The sequence below is a fragment of the Ipomoea triloba genome, chromosome 13 (assembly GCF_003576645.1).
Source record: "Ipomoea triloba cultivar NCNSP0323 chromosome 13, ASM357664v1".
In the NCBI taxonomy this organism is placed as follows: Eukaryota; Viridiplantae; Streptophyta; class Magnoliopsida; order Solanales; family Convolvulaceae; genus Ipomoea; species Ipomoea triloba.
The window spans coordinates 30,812,749-30,832,162 of NC_044928.1; the positions used below are offsets into that span (position 1 = coordinate 30,812,749).

General features: G+C 40.3%; 1 protein-coding gene across 1 annotated transcript; it reads right to left on the bottom strand.

Moving 5' to 3' along the window:
• Positions 1–960: 960 nt before the first annotated feature.
• On the bottom strand, positions 961–17,331 carry LOC116003014 (cytosolic sulfotransferase 12-like). Its single transcript, XM_031243198.1, has 2 exons — positions 16,400–17,331; positions 961–1,248 (listed from the first exon to the last, which is right to left on the bottom strand). Exons 1-2 carry the CDS (start codon positions 17,319–17,321, stop codon positions 1,199–1,201), a joined length of 972 nt encoding a protein of 323 aa, XP_031099058.1. The 5' UTR covers positions 17,322–17,331; the 3' UTR covers positions 961–1,198.
• Positions 17,332–19,414: the final 2,083 nt, after the last annotated feature.

Below are 19,414 nucleotides of genomic sequence, written 5' to 3' on the forward strand. Positions count from 1 at the left end.
AAACCACAAGAAGAAAGCAAATTTTTTTAAGGAAATAAGTCTTGAAAATTCCAAGAAAATGGAGAGAAAACAAAACCCACGAAAGGTAAATAAACAAGAAATTAACCTACGAAAGGGACGAAGATGGATGATCAGATAGGTCTCTCTCCTTAATACAGAGACGAGACAACGAGGAGTTATACCCGAGTTGATTAGATTACACTAGTGGGCAACCATTCGACCAATACCAGAAGGCCGAACTATTAACCATTCTGGTTCATGGCGAGTTATGCTAAGGCCTATGAACCTATGACCACGAGTTCATGATTCACAAGGCATAACTCGGCCCGTAAGGCCAATTTTTCGACTATTAACCATTCTGGTTCATGGTGAGTGTCATGCTAAGGCCCATGAACCTATGACCACGAGTTCATGATTCACAAGGCATAACTCGGCCCGTAAGGCTAATTTTTCGACTATTAACCATTCTGGTTCATGGCGAGTCATGCTAAGGCCCATGAACCTATTGATCACGAGTTCATGATTCATGAGACATAACTCAGCCCGCAAGTCAAGCATTTGTATCGTAAGCTCATTTTGGGATTTGATTTGCAACTCCTACGCGTGAGAGAGAGCTTCTATGCTATACAATTCAATAAGTCTTAGAAAGGCTCTTGTATAAATAGTGGTGCAAACCCACTTCGCAAGCCAATGTGCGACAAAGCTACTTCAAAGTTTTTTCCCTTCATTTTCCAACTCAAATGGGTCAACTTTGAGAACCAATTTCTCATTCACCCATTATCCGTTTTGAGCGTACAATATAACAATCTCTTCGTCTAAAACCCAAATCCACTTTGACCCGACCCAAATCAGAAGTGGACTCCACATATAATTATACAACAAAATAGCCACTTAAAATACCATTTTATGCTATTTTTCCAAAAATTTTTCCATTGAGATATAACACTAGGTATTTCACCATTTTATCAGTAATATGGGTTTGATTTTACCAACCATTCTCAAACACACACATACATATTAGAGTCGATTTTTTTGAACTACATAATATGATATAAACACATTACACACATACAATAGTGGATCTTATGAGCTTACCCTTATATTATTATATATTACCAATTATTTCAGAACTGCTAAAATAGTAATAAGGCCCAATGATCTTAGAAGATCAGACAGGCTTAATTGTGATGTGATCTCATCACAACTTGAGCCCTGTCCCTTTGAACTTTTCTTCAACAATTTGATCAAGTCTGCTGGCCATTTCATCTGTTAGATGGTTCCTCCAATCTCCAACCTTACCTTTCCTGAAAAACACATTATTCCCAGCTGGCCTATCATAGCTCTTACCAGTCTTATTAACTTCCAAGCTGCTCAAGCTTTCAAAGCTGCAAAGCCTCGAGATTCCACCTACTACATCACACTCTTCTTCTTCCTCAGAAAATGGACACTCCAAGAACGCCGCCATTCGCCTCAAATGAACATCCGGCTCTTCCTTAATGTCCTCGTACTTCAAGAACAACACTTTACTAGGACTCTCCAAGCTCTCCTTCCAGTATCCCAACATATGATCCCAGAAAGGCCCATAGTGACTTGCTCCCCTGCAATATTTGTCAAATGCCTCTGGAAACAGCATTGCTCCCAGGCCTCGAAGCTCACCCCTCAACTTATTCATGAAGTGCCAAAATGACACAAACGTGTCCTTTGGGTTTCTGCACAGATAAATGAGCTTGCATTTTGATTCCCCTACCGATTTCTGTAACAATTCTAGTGGTAAATGCGTAGACATTAGCTTCATCAGCCCATTATTCATAGTAGGGAAATCAGGGGGGCTGTTTTGTCTTGCATAAGATAATTCCATGTTGGGAATCAAGTCCTGAGGATTTTTTGTGAGTAAAGGATGGGTTTCTAATTGTGATACACCTGGTGGGAAGTATTGTTTTCGAGTGATCAAGGAAAATATGAGAGCTTTCAACCATGTGGTGCCGCTTTTAGGAGGGGTACATAGTATAACATCAGAATTTTGAGCCTGGAAGTGTTGGTGGGATATGAGAACACCATGCAAGTGAGGAGGAGGGAGCCAAACCCCTTTGTAGTTATATATATGTGGAGTGATCCAACCTTCCTCTTTGGGTAGTGAAATGATGGATTCTCTTAGCTCTTCAGGGTAACAACTTTATTGGAGGAATTTAAGCATAATTGAGTCTGAGGTTTTAGGATCAGATGGGGCAGCCATGGCAAGTGTTTGGAGCTAAATGTTATTCTTTGAGGTCTATGCAACTAATATTCCTTCTTGGGGTATCTATTTATAGATCAGGTGGCCAACACCTTGTAGTTTAGTGGCAACTGGTTGCACTCTCATATGGAAGGGGGTGGGTTCGAAGTTCGAACCTCTGTTTCAGTAGGTTGATAAAGTAACTATGAACAGATACTACAGAAAAATAGATTAGATGAGTTGGGTTAAGTCAGCATAATTAAATTTTATTTAATTTGGTCTTGTATCTTAAATTATATGGTGCTAGTAAATTTGTATATTTGATTAGTGGGGTGACTTTGTAATATACCATTACTCTTTAGAATTTATAATTAATCTAGGCAATTAATGGCATTATTTCACATCTTAATTTGCTTTTTCGTTTTAAATAGCACTCTGACTATGGATTATTTTTGTTTTGTTTTAAATTGCTCTCCAATTATACAACTTAGTGATAAAAACATACCATTAGCTTCAATTGTACTGATGGGATAGGTCCAATCCTTTACAGCACGTTTGGTTCACGGAATGAATTTTAAGGTAATAGGAATAGGCAAGGAATAGAATAGGAATTGTATTCTATTGTTTGGTTCGCGGAAGGAATAGACTTTAAGAATTATATTACAGTGTTTGGTTGGTTTAAGGAATAGAAATGTAATATGTTTTAAAAGACATAAATACCCTTATAAAATATGTAATAATAATAATAATAATAATAATAATAATAATAATAATAATAATAATGATAATAAGGACATTCATGTTAATAATAATAATAATAATATTATTATTATTATTATTATTATTATTATGTAACAATAAAATAAAACTTATAATAATATTAATAACAATAATAAGAAAAAAGGTATAATAATAATAATAATAATAATAATAAACAAAATTATTTATAAAATAATTTTTAAAACACAAATTAGAGTTTTTGATCCCACATTGATAACTCATGAAGAGGAGCTCATTTGAGCTCTTCTATATAAGAGAAGCATTGTTTCTCTTTTCAAATTAACAACAGAATGAGCAAGCCTTAAAGAGCAAAAACTCATTCATTTAAGGAGCCTTAATTGCTCTTAGTTACAAGTTTTTTTTTTATAAATAAAAATGTATTATTATTATTATTAATTATTAATTATTAATTACATTTTTAATATATAAATAAATATATATTTAAATAAACAAATATTATATATAAGGATTATAATATAATAAAAAAGGGCATTTTTGTCATTATAGTATAAAAGCTATTCCCTAATACATGGGAATAGCTAATACTAGGGGGTCCCCTAGGAATGGCTATTCCCCTTGCAAAGGGAATGACGAAACAAACAATTGAATAGGTCTATTCCCGGGAATGGTATTCCATTCCCGACCTATTCCACGAACCAAACACGCCGTTAATGTCGTTACATGATACGACCTATATCCCATAAGTCCATGCTCTATTTTGTTGTTGTTATTATTATTATTATTATTATTATTATTATTATTATATATAGGGGTTGGTTCTGGTCTCAAGGATCTCTCAGGTGAAAGATGGGTTAGATCTGAGCCATGGATAAAATCTAGATGAACCGCTCAAATCAAAGAAAATTATAAATAAATAAATAAAAAGCTTACCGAAGATATGCTAATGGCGCTCATCTCTTCTCTTCTATGTTATTTTGGCAATGTCCATTAAATGATTGATGAAACATGATCGAAAAAGGATAGTAGTTATGTTTTGGGACTGCGAAAAAAAAAACGTCATCAATTAAAGAAGCAAACTGTAAAAAAAAAAAAGAAGATAAAATGGAGCACCTTAAGAAGGAAAACAACGCACCTTTAGAAGGAAAACAAAACAACTTCAGAAGGATAAAAATTGCACCTTCAGAAGGAAAACAACGCACCTAAGAAGAAAAACCACGTACGGACCTAAAGTTTTAGGCCGACGCACCTTAAGTTTCAACAACTGACGCACCTTAAGCACACAGATCACGAACATAATTCTATAGATCGATGCACCATAAGTTTCAACAACTAACGCACCTTAAGCACACAGATCATGAACATAATTCTATAGATCGATGCACCATAAGTTTCAACGACGCACCTTAAACACAACACAGAAATCATGTACCTTAAGAACAAAAACCACGCACCTTAAATTTGACCTAGATGCAAAAAGATGAAATTGCCACCACATTTTTTAATCCGTGTTCAATCTAGACTGTTGATTTTGATTAGATCATGGGCTGAGATTAAACTCAATCACACACACGCACATATTGGTCCCGATAATTTTACAATCATCACAAACTTTTAAGTATGTAATATTTATAAAAATGAAACTACATATTTTTTTTATCAACCTTCAAGCATTGATTTACTCATATAGATGGAATATATTAGTTTTCACTTTCCTTGAACCCTCCCCTATATATTCAAATTTCAATGGATATTGATGTAAAATGAAAATTTGTACAATTATACCTTTCTTGTACATTTCTTTTTATGCATCATGTGTAAATTTAATTGAATAGTTTTCACTATTTTTACCAAAGTCACACTCGTGATCCCGTGACTAAGACCATATGAAATAAAGCATACTCTTGAAGTTTTTAATATAAGATTTGCTAAAAATTATTTATAACTGTGATGCTAATAATATAATGTTAATAATAATGTTCAACTATAAATTAGTTTTTGAACTTACAAGAAAATAAATCACTATAAAAATTAATTTTAAATTACTAAAGGAAAAAATTCGAGTTAGTTGTAGTGCTAATAAATTTGTTTTCTAAAGATGGTTGAAGCATTAAATAATATAAACATCTGTGGAGCTCAGGCATTGAATGATTGTTTGTTCCAAGTGGGAAAAATATCAATAATTGAGTGGTCAAGATTGAATATATTGTCAAGATCTTTACTTTTACGTGCTTTTTTAAATGAAATATCTGAATAATTGACTTTTCTTAATTCACATTGATGGGTACATATGCACATGTACTAGTCGGTCCGTAAATCACCCGTCCGTCAACGGTCACCAACCTGTCTGTCGAACGGTCACCCAATCGGTCCGTCAACCGCATGATTGGAAGCAACACACCTTGTGGATTGGAGGCTCACGAGCGCAACAGTTACTTGATGTGACGACCGACAACTTTTCAGGGAACAATGGATCCGTGTTTTCATCACCTCGAGTAACTCAACCACTTTGAGCAAACCGATGCGCATTTTGCGGAGTGACTGTTCAGCGCATGCGAATATGCCATCCACTTGCATATCAGACACCATGTGCATAGTGACTCCACTTTGTATAAATATAGGGGTCATTCCCCTCACTAGAGGGGGGAAGAGAAAGAACTCATCAGTACTACACTAATACACTTGCAATTTGCCGATTGTCTTTCTCCTGCTTAATCTTTATCACTGTTCGTCACCCGTAGAGCGATATAGCTTCGAACCGCTCGTTGACCGGTAGACCGACCGTCTGACCGGCCGAACGACATTCCTCACCACCCGTAACACACGTATCCGTAGCGTAATCGTAGACCCCGTTTACATTTACGCTATCATTGGCGCCGTCCGTGGGGATTGAACGAGTCACTCTGTTCTATCCCGTTATCTTTTCTTTCTTCACACTGTTATCCGTCTTGAAATGATGAACAGCAGGAGAAATCGTAGCCGAAGTCACATGCGAAAGAGAAATTCAACCCGTCGGATGACTAAAGCATTTCTAGAGGACGATCTACGTCAACAATTAGATCGGTCAAGGAACTTGAACAACGAGCTCACGTCCAATCCGTCAAGAAAAAACATACAACCAATCCAACCGGTTGGTTCGAGCGAAGGCCTACATGCTGGACAAACAAACTTTCAAATGACAATTACATGTGCCATGTTGCTACCAGTAGGCCAAACGTTGACCTCAACACCAGGAATATTGGGAGGGAATCAAATACAAGGAGCACCGCAACATGGGTCCACACCGATATGCCAACCAGGGCTGGGAACTCTTGGGTACTATGTTACGACACCCACCCCCCGAATGATGACGAACCCTCAGAGTCCTATCGCTCAACAACAAATGCCTCAACTCTTCCATGTACAACAGTCGCATCCACAACCTCAAGGGAGCAACCAAGAGGAAGTTCGATTGGCGAATCGTACGCAAAGACTAGATCGAGAAGAACATAGATTGGCGAATCGTACGCAAAGACTAGATCGAGAAGAACATAAAATGGCGAATCGTACGCAAAGACTAGATCGAGAAGAACATAAAAGTCATCGACAGGATGACGTCATACAACGCAGAAGTGTTTTCGATCGAATTCGAAAGAGTGCCAAATTCCGATTGGGGGTTCGAGGTAACCAAGATCGACAAACATCACGAATGATTACAAAGAAGCGGCTCAAGGAACGCACTACAAGCGGAACGGAAGGCTTAGCTGGTCGGGTGGACTACCAAGATGCATGGAAGAGTGGGCCAGCTGTTTGACCATGGGATCCTACAAGTAGCATAGGTGATAAGATGCTCATTTTGAGGAGTTCATTATGGAAGTTGTGTGATATATATATAAATCACTTAGACTTCTTCGTTTGGAGGTTTGTTCAACCTACACGTACGTTTGGGGTTATGATTCGACCTGCACGGATCTCCGTTTGGGGTTTTGTTCGACCTGCACGTTTGGGGTTATGCTCGACCTGCACGAATTTTCGTTTGGGGTTTTGTTCGACCTGCACGAATCTTCGTTTGGGGTTGTGTTCGACCTGCACGTTTGGGGTTATGATTCAACCTGCACGGATCTCCGTTTGGGGTTTTGTTCGACCTGCACGGATCTCCGTTTGGGGTTTTGTTTGACCTGCACGAATCTTCGTTTGGGGTTTTGTTCAACCTGCACGAATCTTCGTTTGGGGTTTTTGTTCGACATGCACGAGTAAATGTAACCATCAGAGCAGTCAAGTCGTGCAAGTTTGTTAGCAGCGAGAGTTGGGTGGAAGAATATACTAGAGAAATTGCAAGAAAGTATAGAGAAGCTTGAAGAGATAAGAGAATATACTACTTGAGAAACTGCAAGAAAGCATAGAGAAGCTTGAATATTATCTTATGTCAAGGAATTTGCAAGATGGTTCATCAGTCGACCAACACCTTGGGAGTCAAGCAACCTACACCAGCCAACCAAGCACAACATGCACCGACTAGCGAAGCACTTGTGGATGCCAAGCAACCTACACCAGCCAACCAAGCACAACCTGCACCGAAGAGCGAAGCACTTGTGGATGCCAAACCAGCCAACCAAGCACTTCGTGCAACCTGCACCGACGAGCGAAGCACTTGTGGATGCCAAGCAACCTACACCAGCCAACCAAGCACAACCTGCACCGAAGAGCGAAGCACTTGTGGATGCCAATCGACCTGCACCAGTCAACCAAGCACTTCGTGCAACCTACACCGACGAGAGAAGCATTTGTGGACGCTAATCAACCTACACCTGTTTACTAAGCACTTCGTGTGACGGTCAATTCGACCACTTGGATGTTATGCAATCTGGTCGATCATCCGCTGGGAAGCCTAGCCACGGACAACAACCACTTCGACATCAAGCCATTGGCAGAGTGATATGTTGAACAGCCACTTGCATATCGACAGATTACTTGGTGTGTAGTAATCTACCGTGTTTTGACCAATCACTTGGATGTTAAGCAATCTATCTCGGCGAGCAACCGGTAGACAAATTGCTTGGATGAGGAGCAACGGACGATCAACTACCTGGATGGCAATGTACACTCGGCCAACCATTCCGGTGTCAAGTAACTTGTGACAAAGTGATATGTCAATTGACCACATGGATGTGAGGCATCTGTCGACAAATCGACCAATCGTACGGGTAAGAGGCAACGTGCACAAGCAAACACCCGGAAACATGTTACATAATGACAAAGTGAAGGAAGGAAATGATTCATACACGCAAAGGTAAAAATACAACCGACACAAGCGGGGTCGGTCTCCCGATCACACTCCACAAACAAACAACTACGACAAAGGGGGACAAAACAATCATGGATCTTGACCACGCGATGAGGAAGGACCCGTTGGAGGCTTCTTGAAAGGCTCTGGACCAGGAGATGGCAGATCTTCGGGCAGAATGGTACGAACCGATTCCCAATCCTCAGGGAGAGCATTTTGTAACATATGATACAAAGTTTGTTGCATGCCCTTTGTTCCTTTGAGATAACCCCATGCAATCACCTTACGTATCATCGCTGATATCACTGGGTCTTCTCGGAACATATGGAACAAAGGAATGGCCGCATCCTCGGTGGGACATAAAGCAGACAACAGACCGGGTACCTCGGATGGTCGAGATACGAAATAAGCAATGGCATCTCGACGAAACTGGTCGGAATTTGGATACTGTCCCAAGGAATAGAGTTGAGCGTCCAAATGGGATATTTGTTCTCGACGAGATTCGAGTTGGTTTTCCTGATCCTTCACGATGGCCCTAAGTGATTGTTTTTCATTTTCCCATCCTATAGCAGTAAGCTGGCATCGCAGGAACAGCTCGGCGCCTGTGCTAGCAACCTGACATAAACACGATCATAAACCGCAGTTCAGAAAGTACCAAACAAAGAAAAGAGATATCAACAACTCAATGATTGGAGCAAGTACGTTAGCTAGATGATGGGCTAGCTGCTCAGCAACTTTTTCGTTAGACAAAGAGGCGATGCTCGAGGGTGGAGGACTCAGTTGGAGTAACAGATCGAACATTTTTCGCAAATCAACTGGTGCGCGAGTCAACGCGCTCACAAGTGGAGACCCCCCATCGAGGTTAGGACAAGTGGCAAAAGCGTTCCCCGACACCTCATTTTCAACCTCACCTATGGGACGCTTCCCATGTGATTTAGGGGGAGACGGAGCAGAAGGAAAGCCAGGACTACCAAATTCATAACGGGGGATAGTAGGAGGTACAAATTTCTTTTTCAAAATAATCTTTGGCAATCCAGGATGACTACTCCCGCTTGCGCCTGCACCTAGTAGTTCCTTTAATTCAGGATCAATATCCGGCGCTCCTGGATGATAATAAGAAATAACAAATCGTGTGAGAAATCAAAGATTAAAAGGGGAGACATGTGCTAACCGTTTAAGATCCAACCTTGGGCACCGTAAGTTGGAGCAGGGAGTCGAGCAGCATCAAAAGCCTCTGCGGAGTGGTAAATCTCCCAAGAATAGTATTCATACTTAATCTTCTCAACAGCAATGTGAATCTCTGGAGTCTCAGGGGGTACTACGCACTTACGCATCCGACGAGACCATTCATTTTTGAAAGGAAGATCACCATCCAAACGAACCCGAAGAAATTTTTCTTTCCATCTACGGTTGTTGTCAGGCAAGTCAGAAACTTTCCCAACTGCCCCACGACATTGGATAATGACAAAACCGTTGCGATGGTTCTTCCCCATGCACTTCACCAGATGGAGAAAATTGAAGAGTTCTAGTGTACAAGGCACTTGGTGACGTTTGCAAATCTGAGGGAAGCATGCAAGAATACGGTGTGCGTTGGGAGCTATCTGACTTGGAACTATGCCGTAATAATTCACGAAGTCAACAAGGAATGGGTCGAAGGGGATGCGCAAACCGGCTTTCAAGGAATCAAAGTGCACACCTACCCAATTTTTTTTGGTGGCAATCAATGATGTTGGAAGGACGACGATCAATTGAGTAAGAAATCCCCTTTCCAATTAGCTTCTTGAGTTGTTCCACCTCTTTGTCGGTAAAATCAATTCCAACGATACGAGCACCGTCGGAATCCAAGTCGACATAGTCACGTGATACTCCAGTTTGACTTCTTGAGAGTTCTTTGGGATTATGGGAGGAACCTTCGCCTAGTTGAACCTCAGAATTATTTGATGAAATTTTTGAACGCTTGGATCGCGGGATAACGTGCAAACGAGTTTGGGGCACATCGTCAGAATTACTCGATTCCTCAGACGCACTTCGTGCAACCAGCCCGAAAAATTTGACCACTTGGACGCCATGCAATCTGATCGATCATCCACTTGGAAGCCTGGCAACCTGCAACGATCGACAACCACTTCAATGTCAAACGACTTGCGACTGACAAAGTGATATATTGACCGACCATCCACTTGAATGGCAAGCAAACTGCACAGGAATACCAAGCGACTTGCACCAGAATACAGTCAGCAGTGCAACATGAACAAGTGTTATCAACTTTTAGACCACTTGTAATTTTTGATTTGTGTAGTTTGGACTAGTTGTCCAAAAAAAAAAAAAAAAAAAAAAAAAACAGGGGGTCGACGTCGACGCGACCAACTGGAATTCCCAGTCGGTTGACTAAATAGTCGACCGACTGGAAATTCCAGTCGGCCCCAGTCGGTCGACGCTGACCGACTGGAAATTCCAGTCGGTCGGCGTCGACCGGGAAACCCAGTCGGCGGCAACCGCCGACTGGTTAGGCGCCAGATCTGGATTTTCCAGATCTGGCCCAAAAAAAAAAAAAAGTTTTTGTTTTGTTTTGTTTTTGTTTTGGTAGCTTGGAAGACTACTGGTGGGAGCATTGTTCTTTGCAAGTTCAAAGTGTCAAACTGAAGAAAATATACACGCAGATGGTCGGATCATAAAAATCACTCAGTTGACCGATAACAATCACCCCATTTGGACTGGATGCGCCTGGCCAAGTCAACCGCTTGGTGATTCGTATGTGCTACCTTCCTCATCCCCAACCGTGGAGAACTTGATTGGTCTGTCAACTATTACTTGACCGAGGTATCACCAAGGGAAGACCATCTCCAAACCATGGAAAAGATGTGAACAAATCCGCTAAATGATCCATTGCTCGACGATCGGAAACAACCAAGACAAACCCGTCTTTAATGATTATGCTTTCGGTTGTACTCTTTTTTCCTTAGCTAGGTTTTTTCCCATAGGGTTTTTCTTAGTCTAAGGTTTTTAACGAGGCAACCAGCATAAATCACGCCCCTCCTGCTCAGCTCAAACTTGAGGGGTTCACGGACTATCAAGGCATTCAAACCAGGGAGACATTGCTCGTAACGAGTTAGCCGCCTGGAGCACATTCTACTTCTCGAACCTGACGACTCTCGCAGATTCAAGAAGTGGGGGACTTGTGATGGGTAAATATGCACATGTACTAGTCGGTCCGTAAATCACCCGTCCGTCAACGGTCACCAACCTGTCTGTCGAACGGTCACCCAATCGGTCCGTCAACCGCATGATTGGAAGCAACACACCTTGTGGATTGGAGGCTCACGAGCGCAACAGTTACTTGATGTGACGACCGACAACTTTTTAGGGAACAATGGATCCGTGTTTTCATCACCTCGAGTAACTCAACCACTTTGAGCAAACCGATGCGCATTTTGCGGAGTGACTGTTCAGCGCATACGAATATGCCATCCACTTGCATATCAGACACCATGTGCATAGTGACTCCACTTTGTATAAATATAGGGGTCATTCCCCTCACTAGAGGGGGGAAGAGAAAGAACTCATCAGTACTACACTAATACACTTGCAATTTGCCGATTGTCTTTCTCCTGCTTAATCTTTATCACTGTTCGTCACCCGTAGAGCGATATAGCTTCGAACCGCTCGTTGACCGGTAGACCGACCGTCTGACCGGCCGAACGACATTCCTCACCACCCGTAACACACGTATCCGTAGCGTAATCGTAGACCCCGTTTACATTTACGCTATCACACATATAGGAAACCTAACCTGGTAGTTTTTGTGTGAGATCGTCTCACCATGAGATGAGTCGGGTCAAGATACAAATGTAACATTTATATGTATAAATGTCATACTTATATGCTCAAATGTAATACTAATCAGGAATAAAAAAAATTCGTTACTTATAAAGGTAAAGTATTACATTTACCTTTATAAGTAACAAAAATTGTATTCTTGATTAGTGTTATATTTGAGCATATAAGTATGACATTTGCATGGTGCTTTGACCCGATCCGACCCGTCTCACGAACAAGGATTTGTGAGACAGTCTCACACAAGTGTGACCCATATATTATATGCTCACACAGGACTCATTTCTAAAATAAATGCATATGTAAATTGCGAGTTCCATAATCAGCTGACTCTAGTTTTCATCCGCACATAAGAAATTCAATTCACACATTATTTTATCGTTTTGGACGTTTTTCCAGTTCATGAGTAAAGATATTGTTACACTCTCTAGTTAAATCTCACATCTACAAGAGTATATAGCAGTTGTTGGAGTTTAAAATATGGAATACCTCTTCCCTAGTAGTAACTCCTGAGTTTTGAGCAAATATTTAGTTGAGAAGATGTAATCTTATATATATATATATATAGAATACTCACAGTCTCACTATTTAGTTACGTCTGATTTCATGTTCAATCTTCAACCTCTTCTATTTGTCAAACGCTTTGACATTGACAATAATAATGTTTTCTTTGAGTTTTATCTATATTTTTCTTTGTTGTGAAGGATATCACCACCAACTAAGTTTTATATAAAGGAGAAAGGTTGGAATATTCTTTCCAAAATTATTGTTCTCATCTCAATCCTACCACGATTAATATGAATTCTAACATTAACAACGCTGTTAATGTTAACATCACATGCAATTAGCCTTTTAAAAAAAGTTAAATGCATTCATGGTAGCTAAGTAGAACACTGTTCTCGTATTTAGATTTATCTGACACACTCTCAAATAGTGATTATGAATTTCTCTCATTATTAAAAAAATGTTATCAAATTAGAAGCTATCACTTTTGTGTAATCTATCTTTTATGTCAATTTTTTTTTTTGGGTACTACCCAGTAGTAGTAGAACCCACTTCCATCATCCATGTGCGAGTGTTAATCGGGAGACTGGATGCCACTTGACCACAAGGTCTTTGGCATCTTTTATGTCAAAATTAAATTAAAAGTTATTGTTAAATACATGTTACCAAATGAGAAGAGTCAACACTGCAACCTATCATGCATAAAAAATCACCTTAAATAATGTTCCCTAGAGAGGTGGTCGAATAGGTAGACTAAGATTCTTGTACTAGAAAATCATGATTTCGATTCTTGACAATATCAGTTTGATCAAGCTTATCAAACAGAGTATTGTATGTATTGTGGTTTTCTAGTGTGGTTTACCTCTTTACGAACTACTGTATTACACAAGAGCATATAGCTTATCAGTGTACACCATCAAGTAATGGTCATGGATTTTCCTTGCCACCCAAAAAAAAGTGTAGATATCATTAAATTGGATAAAATTATAACATTTATAAAATATCATTATCTGACAAAATAAATAAATACATACAATAAGTAAAACAATAAAAAGAAAATAAAATGAATGCCTCCGTAGCATAGTGGTAGTGCGTTTGCTTCGTAAATGAAAGGTTGTGGGTTTATTCTGTATTACAACGGTAAATTATTGTCAGATCATTATTTGGCTGGCCAATTAAAAAGGATTTTTTGTACTACTCCAGTCTCAATATACAACGGTAAATTATTGTCATGAATGTAATATTTTTTTTTTAATATATTAAAAATATATTATTTATTTTATCAAACAAAAAGTATATTTGTGTATTAAATGTATATTATTTGATAATATATAAAAGATTATGTACTTTAAAATAATGTATTTTATGTATACAAATAATATATTTTTAGTATATAGAAAATTATTAGCACTACGACAAGGCAAATTATATCGTTGACCCTTATCCAATATATATACATAATTTGACTTAATAATATACAGAATTAATGTTCATAATGCACATAATTCATGTTTATAGTATACATACACATAAACACGATATAAAGAACATTAATTATGTGCATTATGAACATGAATTTTGTGCAAGGCCGGTTTTGAGCATGTCTAATATGAGCAATTGCCATATTTTAAAAAAAATTATATGTGTATATAGTATATAGAATTTTAGGCCATTATATATCACCAGAAGAATTGTTTAGGATCCATTATTTTTTTTATACATTGTAGATTAAACTATTATTTCATTGACCCAGAGGTTTGAGCAATATGAAATATCTAAATGAACTTTTGATTTTTTGTTGAGTTATGACAAGTTACAATAATCGATGATTGATATGGAAAGTCTTGTTGCATTTGTTTAGAAACAACTCTTAAGAGAGATGAAGAATGTTGTGATATTGATGGAAATGAATTGTATTTTGAGCTAAAATTGCTTAGAGAAATTTTTTCGAAAGAAAAGATATGTGCAGTGCGTATATTGAATTCATCAAAACAGATGAGTTGTTTTCCAAATGCTATTATTTCATATAAAATATTATATTGACTATCACAATTACTATTGCCTCTGCAGAAATGAGTTTTCAAAGTCAAAATAGTTGAAATACGATCAAGTATGTTGTAAGAGATACTCTATGAATTAGTTTTAATTTCCATTGAAAATGAAATTTTGGAAGAAGTTGATATCAAAAGTTTGGTAGATGATTTTGCGTCTAAATATGCATGGTGCATGTCACTTTTTCAATAAAATTTTAGATGTATTGTTTATATAATATTTATATTTTGATACAACTTTTGAACAACTATTATTTATATATAGAAATTACTTAAAAAATAAAAGATACAACTTTTTGAAAAACTATTATTTATATATAAAAATTATTTTTAAAAAATGGACCCAAATTTAGATATTGCGCAGGACCCTAATTTTGATTGGAACGACCGTGTTTCTGTGTATTATGTTAAGCGTTTAAGTGTCATCAATTATATAATACACATAATTTATGTTCATAATATCGTGTTTATGTGTATGTAAATTATGAACATTAATTCTGTGCATTATGAACACGAATTCTATATATTGAACCAGGGTCCACAATGCTGATCGTCGACGATATAAAGATTGCTACCAGAGTACGACTAACTCTTTTATTATTTTCATGTTATTTAAAAAAAATATTTTCCCATTATCGATCGAATGGACATGCATTGTAAGTTGGTTTTACTTAATTATTATTTATGAGTTATGACATACACATGCAATAAATGTGAAATTTTAATTTTTGGTCCCACGAGTATGGGATCATTTTTACATTTAGTCTTTGACTATTAAAATTTTCATATTTAGTTTCACGACTTTTAAATCTTTACCACATTTGATCTTTCCAATCAGATTCTGGCCACCGGTGACCATTTTTTCGGCAAGTGAATTTTTTTAAAAGGCAAAATTGTCTTTTAATACCCAAAAAAGAAAAAAAATTCTCTAAACCCTTTCTTCTTCTCATCCTCATTCCCCGTGGACGGTAGCACGGTCGAGCCCTTCCAGGTCGAAACAGACATCTCTCCCTATCTATGACCGGCAATGAGGAAGATGATGGCAACGGTCCGGTGAGCTGGACGGTGGCGACATGTGGTGATCGAAGGCGTCGCGACAGCACCTCCGGCGAAGCAGTTCTAGTCCAACAATAGCAACAAGAAGGTATAAAAAGACAATTTTAGGGAAAAATGGGTTTTTTTTTTGTATAAAGACAATTTTGGGGAAAAATGGTTTTTTTTTTGTATAAAAGACAATTTTGACCTTTAAAATAACTTAGTTGCCGGAAAAATGGTCCCCGGTGGACGAAATCTAATCAGAAGGACCAAATGCGATAGAGATTTAAAAGTTATGGGACTAAATCTGAAAATTTTAATAGTCATGGGCTAAATGTGAAAATGATCACCTACTCGTGGGACCAAAAGTGAAAATTTCTTTACAATAAATATAAATAATAACAGTTCACACTTAGCTTTACAACAAAATATTAAACATATAAATAATAACAGTTCACACTTAGCTTTACAACAAAATATTAAACATATAAATAATAACAGTTCACACTTAGCTTTACAACAAATTACTGAACCACCACACCGCCATGTTGGTTCATACAAAGTCATTATATTATCAAATTAAAGCACACTCACAACATGTTCTCTGATCCGACCCATGTACTTAATGATAAAATTCGCACTAATTAAATACATTATTGCAGCAAGAAGAAAAATTAAACTAGATAAATTGTGATTTGATAACAAAAATCACTCACAACTTGAGCCCTGTCCCTTTGAACTTTTCTTCAACAATTTGATCAAGTCTGGTGGCCATTTCATCTGTTAGATGGTTCCTCCAATCTCCAACCTCACCTTTCCTGAAATACGTATTATTCCCAATTGGAATAACAGGGCCCTTACCAGTCTTGTTAACCTCCAAGTTGCTCAAGCTTTCAAAGCTACAAAGCCTCACAATTCCACCTGCTACACCACCCTCATCTTCCTCCTCAGAAAATGGACACCCCAAGAACGCTGCAATTCGCCTCAACTGAACTTCCGGCTCTTCCTTAATCTCCTCGTACTTCAAGAACAAAACCTTACTAGGATTCTCCAAGCTCTCCTTCCAGTATCCCAACATATGATCCCAAAAAGGCCCATACACACTTGCTCCCCTGCGATATTTGTTGAATGCCTCTGGAAACGGTATAGCTCCCAGGCCTAGAACCTCACCCCTCGACTTATTTGCGTAGTGCCAAAGCGATACCAGCGTGTCTTTCTGATTTCTGCACAGATAAATCAGCTTGCATTTCGACTCCACCACCGATTTTTGTAACAAGGCGTGTGGTAAATGAGTAGACAACAGCCTTACCCCATTATTCAAAGGGAAATTTGGGCTGTTTTCTCTTGAATATATATTTTCCATGAGGGGGATGAGGCCATGAGGGTTTGTTGTGAGTAAAGGGCTTTGGGTTTCGTGGGAGTACTGTTTTCGAGTGGTCAAGGCAAATACGAGAGCTTTCAACCAAGTGGTGCCGCATTTAGGGAGGGTACAGAGTATAATATCAGAATCTTGAGCCTGGAAGTGTTGTTGGCATCTAAGAGCACCATACAAGTGATGAGGAGGGATCCAAATCCCTTTGTAGTTATACATATATGGAGCGATCCAACCTTCCTCTCTGGGTAGTGAAATGATGGACTCTCTTAGCTCTTTAGGGTAAGAATTTTCTTGGAGGAATTGATGCATAAATGAGTTTGAGGTTGATATGGATAAAATGCGTACACTGGGTAAACCGGAAAATACGATCTTTATTAACTCAAGGATCAAAACCCGGTACAAGTCAATAAATGCTTAAAAGGCTCGGCGGGTCGGCAGTGGGCTTCCCTACTGTCCGAGCTCTCTAAGTCTTCCTCTCCTCTATCCGGCCAAAGTCCTCCATTTCTCTTATAAACGTTCTATTTATAAGGGAGGAAAAGGGTGCGGATGTCGGACCTCTTGCATGGCGGAGACGTGGCGCTCATGCAACCGCCTCACTCGACACGTAAACGGGGGAAACACGTGGCAGTCATGGGCGTGTGCGTCGGGGTCCATTTAGGGCATTGTCCGGCACGTGGCGTGCCGACCTCTCGGTCCCGCGCCGATCTACCGATCGACCGAGTATAATCAGCCGACCGGGTCCGTATCCTATCCGATCAGACCAAGTATATATACTATCACTTAGCCCCCTCACTCCAGGGCGCGATGAGCGGAAAACGCGAGTGAGCGATTTGGAGTGAAGACTTAAGTTAAGCCGACCTCAACGCTGTTCGCTGTCATGATCCTCTCGTGCGGATGTATCAGGACTCGGTGAGGGTTCACCCACGGCGGAGAACCTCTGGCGGGAAAATTCTCGAAAGCCGAACCGTCTCCGCCGCCGCGGGGGTTTTTTCCTCGCCTATAAAAGGGGGTTCCGCCTCTCGTCGCTCACTTTCATCTTTTCTACTATTCAGAGGTCGGAGCTTCCCGAGCGTAAACAAAGGATAAACGCTGTGTCACATTGCGAAGTCTCTTCTCTCTTCCGCCGGTTAAACCATACTCGGTAAGCCTTCTATCTTGTTTCTTCTTTCCTTTTTGGCAGTCAAACCCCATAGTCTAGGTCGGCACGCTTCCCAGCTGAACCCCAATCCCTTTACTTAAATAGGAATTAGGATGTCAGACTCGGATAGCCAGAACATATCGACTCGGGATTACGACGAAGGCGACGATGCGTTCGGCGAGAGCCCTTCACCTTCAACAGGAGGCTCTACTTTCGACCAGATCGACGAGGTGGAGCACGTCTCCCCAATCGCCGAGGAGAACGAAGGGCCGCTTCGACCTGTAGCTCCTGCCGAAGGTCTCAGCTCGTCAAGCCGGGGCAAATCACCACGAACGGTGGTTTCGAAGACGTTCCCTCGTTTCAGCCCCCATGCCGTGGAGGAGATCAGCGCCTCTCTTGCTCGGAAAGGCGTCCCCCGGAAGCTTCAAGCCTTAGGGCGTGCCTCGAGCCCCGAGGCTTCGTCCCGACCTCGCTCTGTTCCGACCCCGGGCGAAGCGAGTTCGTCGTTGCCGAACCCCGGTCAGTCCTTTACATCGCGCGCTCCTGCGATGACCGGCTCGTCAGATCCGACCCCCGCAGAGCCCGATCAGGCCGCCGACATGCCCTCCGCGGCCCGGAAGAAAATGCTTTTCCTCAATAGCGAGGTCGTTCAGCAGCAACGGTGTCTGCTTACTCGGTCCGAGGTAGATGAAATCCACGCGTTGTTACGCGGTCGGATTTCGTATAAGGTCAGTCGGTCGCTCGGCAATGTCATCGACCGACACGTCGGCGACTGGCTCGGGATCCATCTGGACTCCCTGAAGGCGCCTTTAACCTTCCCCTTCTCTCCTTTCCTTCTGGCCTTCTTGAAGTATTACGAGGTACTTCCGGGGCAGATCATTCCGAACGCACATCGGATGATCGCGTGCTTTCCCCAGATCTGCACTCGGCACGGGCTGATGTGCACGATGGAACTATTCAACTTCCTCTACGCCGTCAGACCCCTCTCGGCCAAGCACGGTGGGGGTTATTTGATGCTTCAATCCCGAGGGCACCATTGCACTCTTACCAACGTGCCCGACAGCAATAAGGGGTGGAAGAACCGAATACTGTCGGTCGAGTATAAGTGGAGGTTGCCGGTCCCCCGAGTGTGGTCCACGCACTTTGCCGCGCACACCTTTCCCAAGCGGACCCGAGCTCTCACCGACGCGGCTGCGAAGATCTCCTCCGAGGTGTATGACTATCTGATCTTCCGCACCCCGGAGAGTTACAAGAGCGCCAACCT

Excerpts from the sequence above, each read along its gene's own strand:
- LOC116003014 (XM_031243198.1), bottom strand. The coding sequence starts at position 17,321 with ATGCATCAATTCCTCCAAGAAAATTCTTACCCTAAAGAGCTAAGAGAG. Across the intron at positions 1,249-16,399 it reads AGATGAAATGGCCACCAGAC|TTGATCAAATTGTTGAAGAA; the intron begins TTGATCAAATTG and ends TGGCCAGCAGAC.